Source organism: Chiloscyllium plagiosum, unplaced genomic scaffold (genome assembly GCF_037043375.1).
Source record: "Chiloscyllium plagiosum isolate Xiang-an unplaced genomic scaffold, Cpla_swu_hap1 HiC_scaffold_25, whole genome shotgun sequence".
In the NCBI taxonomy this organism is placed as follows: domain Eukaryota; kingdom Metazoa; phylum Chordata; class Chondrichthyes; order Orectolobiformes; family Hemiscylliidae; genus Chiloscyllium; species Chiloscyllium plagiosum.
Window position 1 is genome coordinate 24,336,729 of NW_028270163.1, and position 14,285 is coordinate 24,351,013.

The 14,285-nt window shown below is 41.0% G+C and overlaps 1 protein-coding gene across 2 annotated transcripts in view; it reads left to right on the top strand.

Moving 5' to 3' along the window:
- Positions 1 to 14,285, top strand: part of jpt1b (Jupiter microtubule associated homolog 1b) — a 39,805-nt gene that overhangs the window by 21,952 nt on the left and 3,568 nt on the right. For both annotated transcript variants that reach the window (XM_043714541.2, XM_043714542.2), the window contains exon 4: positions 1,332 to 1,371. In XM_043714541.2, coding sequence (XP_043570476.1) covers positions 1,332 to 1,371 — 40 coding nt within the window. The remainder of the gene's footprint in view (positions 1 to 1,331; positions 1,372 to 14,285) is intronic.

A 14,285-nucleotide genomic window follows, 5' to 3' on the forward strand; every position in this document is an offset into this window, starting at 1 on the left:
CACCTTTCTTTATTCCTGAATTCTACTCATATGGCCTCACTGGATGAGCTCTCTAGTGTGGTTGTGAAATCCACTTTAATGTGCAATTCCCCCACCCCTTTTACATCCCCCTCTAACATGCCTGAAACACCTCAACCCTGGAATCTTGAAATGCCTGTCCTGCTCTTCTCTTGACGGCTACAACATTGCACTAATCTAGGCTTTAAGCTCATTGACCTTGCCTGCTGTATTGAAATAAATACATTTTCAGACTCAGTCCCACCATGTTCATTAATCTGTCGCTGTCTGTTCTCCAATTAGACTTAACCTCCTATCTTAATCACTGCACATGTTTGGAACCAGAATAGTAATCAACAGCACACCCCACCCCCACCCTGCCACACAATTTTGAAATCTCTTTAATGGCACTAGCATAACTCCTTGCAAGGCTTATTGGTGCCCCTCCAGTTTAGATATGATCTGTCTTCAAGTCCCTCCTGCCCTGGAAGAAATCCCAGTGATCCAGATATTTGAAGCCCCCCCACTTCCTGTTCCAGCTCTCTAGCCATGCATTTAATTTTATTTTATTTGGTCTCAATTGCATGTGACACGGAGTAATTCTGGAATTACAAGCATGGAGGCCCTACTTTTTTTAATTTTCTACCTAACTCTAAATTACTTTTGCAGGACCTAAGCTTCAGAATTATTCCATTGTTAATGATGCTCTGGAGCGAGATAAACAAAAGCTCTATAGAAATGCAATTTTGTTTCTAATCCTGTAGTTTTCCTTTGTTTTGGGAATACAGGTATACATTCTCTGTGCTCCCAATAGATTAACCAGTCCTTTACTACCAACTCTGATCACTGTATTGAATAGCCATTAACCACAGATAGTCTACTGGCTTCCTCAAGCCTAAGCCTTGTGGTAATGTTGCATTATTCCCCTAAAACAATGTGCTTAATTCCTTAATTATGTACACAATTTTTATTCCTGGCTTCCAAGCATTCACTCCACCTGAGGAGATGTGACTGGCTGTTCATATCTTCTCCCCTTTTCTTCTTCCTCCCCCCCCCCCCCCCCTCTCTTGAGATGTTAGTGTTTTGTGCATCTGGGTCTTGTTCTGTAATGGTGCAGTATTAGTGGCTTCCTGACACATTGCTCCCATGAAGCTCAATGTTTACATATGGATTATATCATGACAACTTGTTCATAAGCAGCTTAATTGTGCCTAAAATATACTCAATTGCTCAATGTACTTCATACCTTTGACACCTGTTGGTTTTCACAATTTTAAATTGGCCTGTAACCTTGATTTTTGTTTTAAGGCTAATGATTTATTTTTTAAATCTAGGACTTCGCAACTGGGAAAGATGAAAAGGGCCCAGACTCATGTAAGTAAGATTTTAGGGTAACTGGAATATTGAGCATATTCCATTCATTTTTCTTTTTCACTCCCTTCGATCTTTGTTCAAAAATAGCTCAGTTAAGCTAGTGATTTGTTTATTAAATAGCCCTGCGTGGGTTAAAGGTCAAGCTTAAACTGGTATCTTTGTTAACTGGCTTTCATCGTGCAGTACTGCTAGCTGCCCCAACCTTGATTCTGTAGACTGCTGAATGCTTTGTATGAGCTAACGTCACTGTTAAACATTCTGCAATAACTTGCTGAATTCAAGTAGTTTTAACTTGATTGAACAGCAAGTGTGACTTCTGTCAAATTAACTGGCTCTTTTGGTGTAAAACTAATCTACACATTGCATTGCATAAGCATGCCAGCTTGGTTCCAGTCATTCCCGTTCCTAAGAAGAATTAATTTTATTATATGCCAAGATCTTGCAAGTAGGCAGAAATCCATCCTGTCCTGTGAAACCTGCTACAGGAATGTTATCAATCACTGAACCTTGAATAGCACTCCAATGGCTTTCAAGTACTATGCTCTCATCTTGCTCTATGACAACGTGCAGGATTTAAAGCTTGAAAGGACTACAGCTATGCAGTGAAATGAGAGAGCGTTTTTTTCTTGAGTAAATACTATCCTTGAATTGAGTTTAACAGGATTTATTCAGATATGTTGGCTATTCCATTTAACAAACATTATGAATGCATCAAATACATTGGCTTGAGGCTGAAATTATTTTTGGTAGTGCAGGAAGGTTGTGTACACCTGCTTAAAATGGTTAAATATGGGCTCTGACCATAACTCGGTATTGTAGACTCTGTGAAAGGTGTAATTCAGTGCTTTGCATAATTCAAATGTTGGCCATCTTTTGCATGTTCCTCAGGTAGTCATTTATGAATATTGGCAGTCTATAGGAAATAAAAAGCCATGATCCATGTGCATTTCAAGCCTGAATAAGTGGGTGTCAAATATTAAAATTACCACCCTGACACCCCCCCCCGCCCCCATGCCTTAAGGCCAATAATGGATTCTATAATTCAGCAACATCAAGACCGACAGTGAACCTGGTACCTTTTTATATGACCAAACCTATTGTCACTGGGGATGCAGAGTCCATATGGATTGTGTAGTGGTAGTGATGGAAAAAGTAGTTTTCCCCCAATGAAAGAACTGGATCCAAATTAAGTTTGTTTTACACTAAGATGACAATTAACTATTAATTAACTATAACTGACTTAACTATTCTTATTGAAAGAGAATCTTTGTCTCCTATAATCTATGTGGGCAGGATCAAGAGTGATTTTTTTAACCACTGTTTCTTATTTACCTCAAACTGGACACGTGGGCGGCATGGTGGCAGTGGTTAGCACTGCTGCCTCACAGCGCCAGAGACCCAGGTTCAATTCCCGCCTCAGGCGACTGACTGTGTGGAGTTTGCACATTCTCCCTGTGTCTGCTTGGGTTTCCTCCGGGTGCTCCGGTTTCCTCCCACAGTCCAAAGATGTGCAGGTCAGGTGAATTGGCCATGCTAAATTGCCCGTAGTATTAGGTAAGGGGTAAATGTAGGGGTATGTGTGGGTTGCGCTTCGGCGGGGCGGTGTGGACTTGTTGGGCCGAAGGGCCTGTTTCCACACTGTAAGTAATCTAATCTAATCTTAACTACCTGAGAACTGAATCAATAAAACATTGAGCAAGTAGAATTTTGCAGTAAGTGTAGAAATTAACACCTTTTTAGGACATGGCAAACAGGTGCATTGTAGGAGTCCAAATAGTGGAGTGGGTTCTTCTTCAAAATGACAACAGTGAAGGCCATGATGAAATACATGGGCTTGTTACAATACCAACTGACATTGGATCTGAGCTGATGTGTTGGGCAAATTTACTTGTGCTGTACAATAGTTTGACTGGAATTGCTGACTTTTGCATGTTTAGATCCTTAAACCACTCTTCCGTTACTGAACCTAAAAATTCTTGAGTGACTTAATGCTGTCTTAAAGTTGCATCAGTGACCATACTAGTAATTTTAAGAATACTGGCTCTAGTCTCGTTAAATGCACATTCTGACAAGTGGTCAGATATTTACAGCTATTAATGTAATTGTGGTTCATACACTTTTTTTCAGTTTGTCTTTCACCACAATTTAAAACATGAGAAATAATCAGCCTAACCTAATCATACACATCTAACCCGACGAGGTGCTTATGAGCTGATGCAACCAATTTTTTTGACTTTTTTAAAAAATTCTGGTTGAGGGAGAGTGCTGTCCTGAATATTTTGTGTTGCAAAAATAAATTCTGCTAGAGTAGAGGAAATATTCAAGTTCAAAACCCTCCGGTGTCAATAAAGGGCTGGCCTTCTGCAGTTGGGGTTTTTCTGTAGTATGAGCAATACTGAACTGTACTCATTTAATGTCTGGAATTTGATACCCAAATCCCATGTACAAAAGGATGTATCTCCAGTTGGGTCAGCATATATTTCCCAACTCTAATGCCTAGAATGCAGTTGTCAGCCATGAATCACATGTAGGCCAGACCTGCAAGGACAGCAGGTTTCCTTCCCTGAAGGCCATTAGTGAAGTAGATGGGTTTTTAAAAAATTCTTTTAAACTATTTGACAGCAGTGGGTTGGTGGTATGATTGCTGTTAGACTAGGTTTTAATCCCATGTTTATTGAATTAAAGTTTCACTATCTGCTATAATGGGATTTGAATCATGTCCTCAATGTTAACATGGGGCTCTGGATTATTAGTCCAGTGAAAATCACCACTATGCCATTGCCCTATAACTGGTAATACACCTGACTTTTTTTCAGATTCTGTAATCTGAGCACCTTTGTATGTTTTACACCTAGATTCAATAGCAGATTGGTTAAATATCTAACCTGCTTGATGTTTCTTATGCTTCAATGTGTGAAGCTTTTGTCAGGACTCATACTTTTTGTTTTGGAAAACTGGCTTACTTGGCATGAAGCAACTTAATGCCTATATTTTAAATTCCTATTGTGATTGTCCAATAACTTTTTTTTCATATTTTTATTCACCCAAGTTTGAAACTAAAGCAACCATGATAGCCTATAAAATCCTGATCAGTAATACAAAAAAGTGTAACATGAGCTGACAAACAGCAACCAGTTTCAAGGCAAGTAGTATGTCAGTATGATTATGTTGTTTTCATGTTTGTGTCGACTTCAATGAAACACAATTTTTAAAGAGGACTGATACTTCAACTAATGGTGGCTGAAGTGATTCAACCCTTGTAATGACCTTCGTTTTACAATAGTGTTAGTTGACACCTGCAGCTGTGGCCCATTATGCATGTGCAATCATTGAAGAATGTGTGCACACTGTTCTAAACACAATACACACTCTGTTCAGAACTTGTTCTAATTAGCACCATGTACTGTAATTCCACCTTGGTATTATCTGTAGTTTTGGATGGAAAGAATAGTGATAATATCCAGTCATTTTCGTGTGAGTGTCAAACAGATCCCTGGGAAACACGTTTGAAGTTTTTATTACCAGAACCTCTCTGGGCTTAAATCTATTTTTATTAAACAGATTTCTGTTACTTGCAATGTTGCAGCTACCCCCATACTCATGCTTATTCTCCCTGAAGGATACCAGGCTAATTAATTCTGCAGCTGCTGTAATCTAGTTAAGATTTAATAAACATTTCAGAATTAAAATAATTTTACACAAGCTAACTCAAATGTAAATAGCTTGTGTAGCATGACTAGTAGAGATTTTTTAAGACCGGTCATATGAACCTAACTATGATCATTCAGTTTCTCCAAATTGAACTTTAGTATTTCCACTAACGTAATTCCATTACTGTCATTTTGCATCTCACCTGTATAGAGGTGGTGTAAGGGGATGGAGTGGAAATTGGGAAATTTGATGAAAAAAAAGACATATACTATCAACCCCTTTATCTCTTAATCTCTCTTCTTTTGAAGAAAGTCATTCAGCCCATCTTATCCATGCTGGCCATTTTTTAAAAAAAAAATATTTTTTCAATCAGTTTTTCAAATGTTTTACAAAAGCACCTATATATTTTTTAAAAAACAGAATACAAAGAGGTAGTACAAGAGTGTCATATCACAGTACTAATAATAAACTATCAGAACAAACTTATCTACTTAAACTAAAACTACAATCAAATTAAAAGTTAAGTTTAAGTTGAATTCAAATTAAATTACACCACATTACTTCATTCTAGCTCATTCACAGCATTTCTGCTGAAGCTCCCAACCATGAAAGTACCAGTCATTGCACCCATTTCCCCCTGCCGGGGGCCCCATGGGCCACCCAATCTTACTTCGTGTTATAGCACAGCTCTGGTTAATATCACTGACAAGTCTGTCTATAATTTAGAAAGGGCCGCCATGTCTTTTAAAACTGCTCTGTTTTGTGGTGCACCATATTTGTATGGTAGTTAGATTAGACTCCCTAAAGTGTGGAAATAGGCCCTTTGGCCTGACAAATCCACACTGACCCTCTGAGTAACTCACCCAGACCCATTTCCCAATCCACCTGAACTGCACATCTTTGGATTGAGAGGAAACTGGAGCACTTGGAGGAAACCCACACAGACACTGGGAGAATGTCCAAATTCCACACAGACAGTTGCCCGAGGCTGGAATCGAACCTGGGTCCATGCCCCAACTCCTATACTCATGCACTGACCAATAAAGGAAAGCATACCAAACACCACCTTCACTATCCTGTCTACCTGCGACTCCACTTTCAAGGAATTATGAACCTGCGCTTCAAGGTTTCTTTGTTCAGCAACACTTTCCAGGATCTTACAATTTAAGAGTATAGGTCTGGCCTTGATTTATAATTGGATCCATCATTAAACAGTTCTAGGAAGAAATAGAACTATTCTGTACAAAAACAAGTGAGTTGATATTTCGAGCACAAGCTCTTCGTCAGGAATGAGGGTGAGGCACAAGGGGGCTGAGATAAATTGGAGGGGGAAGGTAGCTGGGAATGTGATAGGTACATTGAGATGGGGTGGTGATGGTTTTAGGTCAGAAAGTAAGGTAGAGCAGATAAGTGTAAAGACAATGGACAGACAGTTCAAGAAGTTTGAACATAACAGCGCAGTACAGGCCCTTCGGCCCTCGCTTGTTGCACCAACCTGTGGAACTATCTGAAGCCCATCTAACCTACACCATTCCATTTTCATCCATATGTTTATCCAATGACTATTTAAATGCCCTTAAACCTGGTGTGTCATGACTATTGCAGGCAGGGCATTCCCTGCCCCCTACTACTGGGTAAAGAAACTACCTCTGACATCTGTCCTATATCTATCACCCCTCAATTTAAAGCTATGTCCCCTTGTGCTAGCCATCACCATCTGAGGAAAAAGGCTGTAACTGTCCACCTGATCTAACCTTCTGATTATCTTCTGTCTCGATTGAGTCACCTCTCAACCTTCTTGCTAACAAAAACAGCCTCAAGTCCCTCAGCCTTTCTTCCCTCTAATGAAAACAGCCTCAAGTCACTCAGCCTTTCCTCAGACCTTCCCTCCATACCAGGCACGATCCTAGTAAATCTCCTCTGAACCCTTTCCAAAGATTCCATATTCTTTCTATAATGTGGTGACCAGAACTGTATGCAATGCTCCAAGTGCGACCGCATCAGAGTTTTGTACAGCTGCAACATTACTTAATGGCTCAGAAACTCAGTCCCTCTACCAATAAAAGCTAAGAAACCACTAATAACTGAACTCCAGGAGGAACATCTCCTGTCAACTACCATCCAATCGTCTTTCAGCTAGCCAATTTATGATCCAAACCGCTAAATCCCCCTCCATCCCATGCCTCCATATTTTGTGCAATAGCCTATTGTAAGGAACCTTATCAAAAGCCTTACTGAAATCCATATACACCACACCAACCACTTTACCCTCATTCACCTGTTTGGTCACCTTCTCAAAGAACTCTAAGGTTTGTGAGGCACCACCTACCCTTCAAAACTGTGATTATCCCTAATCAACTTATTCCTTTCCAGATGTTAAAATCCTATCTCTCGTAACCATTTCCAACACTTTACCCACAACTGAAGTAAGGCTCACTGGTCTATAATTACCAGGGTTGTTTCTATTCCCCTTGAACATCAAGACAACATTTGCTATCCTCCAGTCTTTTGGCACTTATTCCTGTAGACAATGACAAAAAGATCGAAGCTAAAGGCTGGGCAATCTCCTCCCTGGCTTTCCAGAATTGTTAACATCTCCTTGCGAACCTAAATCCTGTCTAGGCTAGTAGCCTGTATCTCAGTTTCCTCCTCAGGTCTTTGTCTAGTGTGAATACTGACAAAAAGTATTCATTTGCACTTCTATCCTGTTGGACACCATGTACAAGGATCTGGGATAAGGTGGTGGAGGGGAAGTGAAGAAACTGGTGAAATCCACATTGATCCTGTGTGGTTAGAGGGTTCCAAGGCAGAAGATGTAGCAATCTTCCTCCAGGCATAGGGAGTGCTAGAGTTTAGTAGTGGAGGCGGCCCAGGACTTGAATGTCCTTGGCGGAAAGGGAGGGGGAATTGAAGTGTTCAGGTATCCCACAGATGTTCTCTGAAACGTTTTGCAAGTAGGCATCCTGTCTTCCCAGTGTAGAGGAGACCACACAGAGCAGTAGAAACAGTAGACTGGGTGTGTGGAAGTACAAGTAAATCTGTCTGTGGAAGGATCCTTTGGGGCCTTGGACGGTGGTGAGTAGGGAAGTGTTCATGCAGGCTTTACACTTGCGGCAGCAAGGGAAGGTGCCAGGAGTGGAGAGTGGGTTGGTGGGGGCTGTCATGGTGGGAATAGTCTCTGCAAATGCAGATAGGGGTGAGGAGGGAAATATCACCCTGGTGGTGAAGGATGTTTGTAGGTGGTGGAAATGGCAGAAGATGATGTGTTGTATCTGGAGATTGGTGGGGTGGAAGGTGAGGACTAGAGGGTTCTGTCCTTGTTGCAATTGGAAGGATGGGGGTTCAAGGGCAGAGGCGCAGGAAGTGGAGATGCACTGGAGGGCATTGTCGACCACATGGGAGGGGAAATTGCAGTCCTTGAAGGAGATCATCTGGGATGTTCTGTAGTGGAATTGTTCCTTCTGGGAACAGGTGCAGTGGAGGCCTTTGAGTAAGGGATAACATTTTTACAGGAGGGTGGGAGGAGACATAGTCTAGGTAGTTGTGGGAGTTGGTGGCTTTGAAGTAGATGTCCATGCTGAGTCTGTCGCTAGAAATCAAGATGGGGAGGAAGGTGTTGAAGTGGATAAACTGCTCAGCCTCCTCACTGTAGCATCGATATAGTCATTGGTGTAGCAGAGGAAAAGGTGCAGAATGGTGCCGGTGTAGCTGCAGAAGATGGACTGTTCCACAAACCCAACGAAGAGGCAGACATGGCTGCGGCCCATGCAGGTGCCCATGGCTACTCCTTTCTGTCTGGAGGAAATGGGAGGATTCAAAGGAGAAATTATTCAAGGTGAAGTCCAGTTCAGCCAATTGGATACGTCATCTCCCACCACCAAGCTATCATCTCCCAGACCATCCACAACCTTATCACCTCAGGGGATCTCCCATCTACAGCCTCCAACTTCATAGTCCAGGAACCCTGCATCATCCAGTTCTACCTCCCTAAAATTCTCAATCCTGACTACCCCGGTCAATCCATTGTGAGTCTGCTCCTGCCCCACCGAACTTATCTCTGCATACCTTGACACTGTCTTGCCCACCTTGGCCCAGGACTTTTCTCACATGCTCAGGACACCACCCACACCCTCCACCTCCTCCAGTTTCCCTGGCCCCCAATGTCTCCTCTTCACCATGGACATCCAGTCCTGGTACATATCCATATCCATCTGCCATGACAAGTGTCTCCAAGCCCCCTCTTTCTTCTGCTCCCACTGACCCACTTTTTCCAATTCGGCTGAACTGGTCTTCTCCCTCAACCTTTTGCCTTCAAATCCTCCCACATTCTCCAGAAAAAAGGGCAGCCATGGGCACCTGCATGGCCCCCAGATATGCCTGCCTTTTCAGGTACTTGAAACAGTCCAACTTCTGCAGCTACACTGACATTATTCCCCCACCTTTTTCCTCTGCTGTATTGGTGCCACCTAGTGCACCTGCAAGGAGGTTGAACTGATCACCTGGACCATCTCTGACACCTCCCCTCCCATTCCTCGACCTCTCCATTTTTTTTTTGTGGCAACAGACTCATATGGACATCTACTTCAACCCCACAGACTCCCTCAACTACCTGGACTACACCTCCTTCTACCCTGCCTCCTGTAAAAACACTATCCCTTACTCGCAAGGCCTCTGCTGTATTTGCTCCAAGGAGGACCAATTCCACAGCACATCCCAGATTGCTCCTTTCTTCAAGGATTGCAATTTCCCCCCTCCAGTGCATCTCTTCCACTTTCTGCACCTCTGCCGTTGAACCCCACCCCAATCGCAAAAAGGACAGACCCCCACCCACCCCGGTCCTTTTATGTTCCACCCCACCAACCTCTGGAGACAATGTGTTGTCCTCTATCTATTCTGCCACCTACAAACAGACCCCACCATCGGGTATATTTCCCTCCTCACCCCTATCTGAGTTCCGCAGAGACCATTCCCTTGTTAGGTCCACAGCTCCCACCACTCCACCCTCCACTCCTGGCACCATAAGTGCAAACCCTGTACCCAGACCTCCCTACTCACCACTGTCCAAAGCCCTAAAGGATCCTTCCACATCTGACAGATTTACCTGTACTTTCACACATCATCTACTGTGTCCGTTGCTCTGTATGGTCTCCTCTACGGTGGGGAGACAGGATGCCTACTTGTATAACACCCCAGAGAACATCCGTGGGGCACACACTTTTAAAAAAAAAAAAAAAAAAATCCCACTGCTCTGTGGCTGAAACACTTTAACTCCGCTTTTAATCCGCTAGGGACATGCAAGTCCTGGGCCGCCTCCACAACCAAACATCAGCCACCCATGCCTAGAGGAAGAACACGTCATCTTCTGGTTTCTTCATTCCCCACCTCTCCCCAACCCCAACCTGTCCCAGAGTCAATCTTCCAACCCACCACCACCCCCCTCTTGAACTGTCCTACTTGTCCATCTTCCTTCCCTGATGAAGAGCTTATACTCAATATTGATTCGCCTGCTCTTCGGATGCTGCCTGACTGGCTGTGCTTTTCCAGCACTGTATTTTTCAATTCTGATCTCTAGCATTTGTGGTGCTCACTTTCTCCTATCGGCTTTGTCAATAATCTTCTCCCCATATAAGTTCATGGTTGGAGATGTTGACTAACAATTTACACTATATTCAACACCGCTATTCATACTTCCTTGAGTATTGAAGAGGCCTGTGTCCATGTGCAGCAAACCATTTGTTAAAATAAATTGTCTTGAGCTGATACAATGCAAATGTTACTTTCCATCAAGTGCCAGATAATGACCATTTCAACAATACTAAATTTAACCATTGTCTATTTTGATATTCAGTGGCATTGGTGTCACTGAATGCACCATTATCAATGTCCTGGGGATGAACAATGAACAGAAACAGAACCAGCCTTACAATTTAATGTGGCACCTTACAAGAGCAAATGAAAGGCTAGGATGTCTCTGGCAAGTGCCTCCCTTCACTTTGGCATAAGTGATGGAACATTTGCCTGTATTGGTGCAGCTTCAACAACACTAACCTCATTAATGTATAGGACCAATTGGCCCATCACCTTGAATATACTCAAACTTTGTACAATGGCAGCTGTGTATGCCATCTGCAAGATCATTAGTACTCAAAGTTGTTCCAGCAGCATCTTCCAAACAATGACCTAGAATGACAGCAGCACATAAGTGAGAATGCAAACACCTGACGTTCCTCTCTAACTTGAACAATATCGCCATTCGTCACTTGCTAGGTCATTTGATTTGAGGCCATAATTTAAGGTACAGAACACACGTTGGTCTTTACTCAAGCTTATGCTGCAAATATCAAAGTAAAGGAATTGAAAAAGATTTTAAAGTACTTTTACGTTAGCAATGCTGCATGTTGAAATGAAGAATTCATTTCAGATTAAAGTAATTTGCATGCAAATATTTTGAGCAAGTCAGGAACACGAGAGGAAACTAAGCTAGTAAGAATATTCCCTAATGTAGTGCATTTACTCTTTTTAAAATTGCTATTTAATTTGCTATATGCACTGTGGTATCATCGGACATTAACATGTCAAGTCTGCTCTGCCATTCAATAGGATCGTGGCTAATCTCTGTATTCCAAATTCCACATTCCAATCTATCCCCAATAACATTTATTAGAATCAATCTACAGCTGCCTTGAAAAATACTCAATGACCCTACCTCCATCTTTTGAAGCAGAGGATTCCAAAGCAGGGAGAGAAAATTTCCTTGCTTGCCTTAAAAGGCAATCCCTCATTTTAAGTGTCTGTTCATTCTGGACTGACCCACAAACCAAGAAATATTCTTTTCACATCCATACTGTCAAAATTGTTCAGGATCTTCTAAACCTACTCACCCCTCTGTTCCCACTGGAGTTCTGAAGACTGTCTATTTGTCCAATCTTTCCTCCTAAGACAACTCCCGTCATCTTAGGTATCAAGCTAATTAAATTCACTTCTAAAATAAGTGGACCCCAAACTGCACACAGTATTTGCGATGTGGTCTTGTCAATTTCCTTCTAACTGAAGTAGGACCACCTTCCTTGTATAATTAACTGTTTATTTTAGATTTATCACCTGTGTAAGACTGTTAAATCCATATGGTCTGTACTTTCCCCTCTCCTAAACTTCAGTTTGGAGTAATCCCAAATGCTACATCTGTTGTCTGTTCAACAAAGACAACACAATCATTTGTATATGTTGACAACCCTAATCAATATTTAGATTTGACACATTATGGGTCAAGTAGATAAATATTTAAGGCAGTCACATCAGACTTGGATTGGTTTGCATTTCATTCCAAATTGTTGTAGAGTTGTAATTTAATTTTAACATTGATTCAGAAATGGGTCCATTGTGAACAATTTTTGTTAGTAATAGCCACTGTTTTTAATTTTGGAAGTTGAAGTGACTGCTTTTCATTTTACATCTAAGATGTTTTCTTTACAAAGAGGTTTCTGCTTCCTAGTTTGTTCATGTATGACTTTTCTATAGGGTTCAGGTTTTAGCTTCTGAACATTGATTTTAAATAAAATAAAAATTAGACATGCTATCTAGTGTTACAGCCCTTTACTTTCAAGGCAGGAGTTGCAGTGGTTTGATGACAACGATGAATACTTTTATTGAAGTGTCATTGAAGAAGAATATTACTTTTTTGCTAATGACCTATTTTCAAAGATTTAAAACTTTTCAAGTTAGATTATCATCTTGTGTCAATATGGCAATAGTCTTTTATTCAGGTATAATTTGGTACAATTTAAATTGAATGATGTCATTAAAAATGAACACTAACTGAAGAAATGAGGCAACTTGGATTAAAAAGAGAAGCCTAGAATTCTGTAAAAGGCCTCTGAAAAGATTTCCACAGCCACTCCTCAAACTGGTTGACACTTCCTTTCAGACTTATGGAGCTTGCATGAAAAAAAATTCAGAATTGTGAAAATGCTGCCATTTTTGCTAACTTCCTTTCTTTCTCCTTATAGTTCGCACTGACCAGTAGGAATGTCAGGTAACAAATGCATGCACAAACTGTACACTTGAACTTGTCTCCTGTTTGTCCTGGATTTTGAAGTTTGAGAATGGAAAGATTTTGCTTTGCTTTTGATGAACTTCAGAATGAGATTTCCTTGTTCCAGTTGTTTGCATTTTGAATCAGTGACAGGAAAGCATTGGCCTTGTTAGGGAGATGGAACCAGCTAAATTGTTTAAGCAATTAAAAACCAGAAGTCACTAGGCTGTCTAAAATTTACTCATGCTGAAGTTGGATTTTATCAATTGACAATGTCCAGCAAAAATAAGATCTTCAAACCTGTTAGGAACCAATAAGTAGATTAGGAGAAACTGTCTGCTGATTGGGATGTCTAAGATTTAGGGGTCAGAATCTTAAAACCCAGGGCAATATTTTAGTAATTAAATTAACTTCTACACGGAATGTGATAGCCACTTGGAAATCTCTCTGTAATAATGTGAAATTGTTGACTGTATCTCAGATTAATATTTCTTAGACATTGATGTTGAGAGATGAGACAAATTCATTTGGACTATTGCTGATCTGTGATCTTGATAAATTGTAGAACAGGTTTGAAGGGCAAAATGGCTTAAACTTCTGTTCCTCTCATGACCACAGCCAATGCAGTTTACTCTTATAACTTTGCAGCTTCAATGCACCATTTTAAGATGTGCTTTGTTTCATTGGATTTGTCATTGGGAAAGCAGATTAGCTATTTGGACAGATTACCTAATCTCCCTCATGCAGTACTTTGTAACAAGTTAGCAGCCACAGTTGCACATCATTTTAAGGTTTGAGATAAGTGATTATATAGTAAACATGTAATTGATCTATTCAGGTGCTGGAGATGTCATCAATTTATTCCCCTAATCAAATTTACTCTGGTTTGTTAGATGGTTTAGTAAAAGGCCTAATTTGCTGCCTTACATCTTTTTTTCTTCTCTCCACAGCTACCAGCAGTGTGATTTCTTCTACTAAACATTAGGGCAGAATTAATTATAAAAAAGCTGTAGTCATGCTGGAGATACTGGCTTTACGTTCTCTTTGATATAGTTTAGTATTTCAACTGGATATTCATTTGAAATAAATAACACAAATTGAGACTGATAGAACTACAGTGATATTTACTAAGGATGACAGTTAGTAGAAATGACAAACTGAGGATTGTGAAAGATTGTTACATATGCTGGCATATGGAAAGATGAGGCAAATGCAGTTCTGCATAGGAACA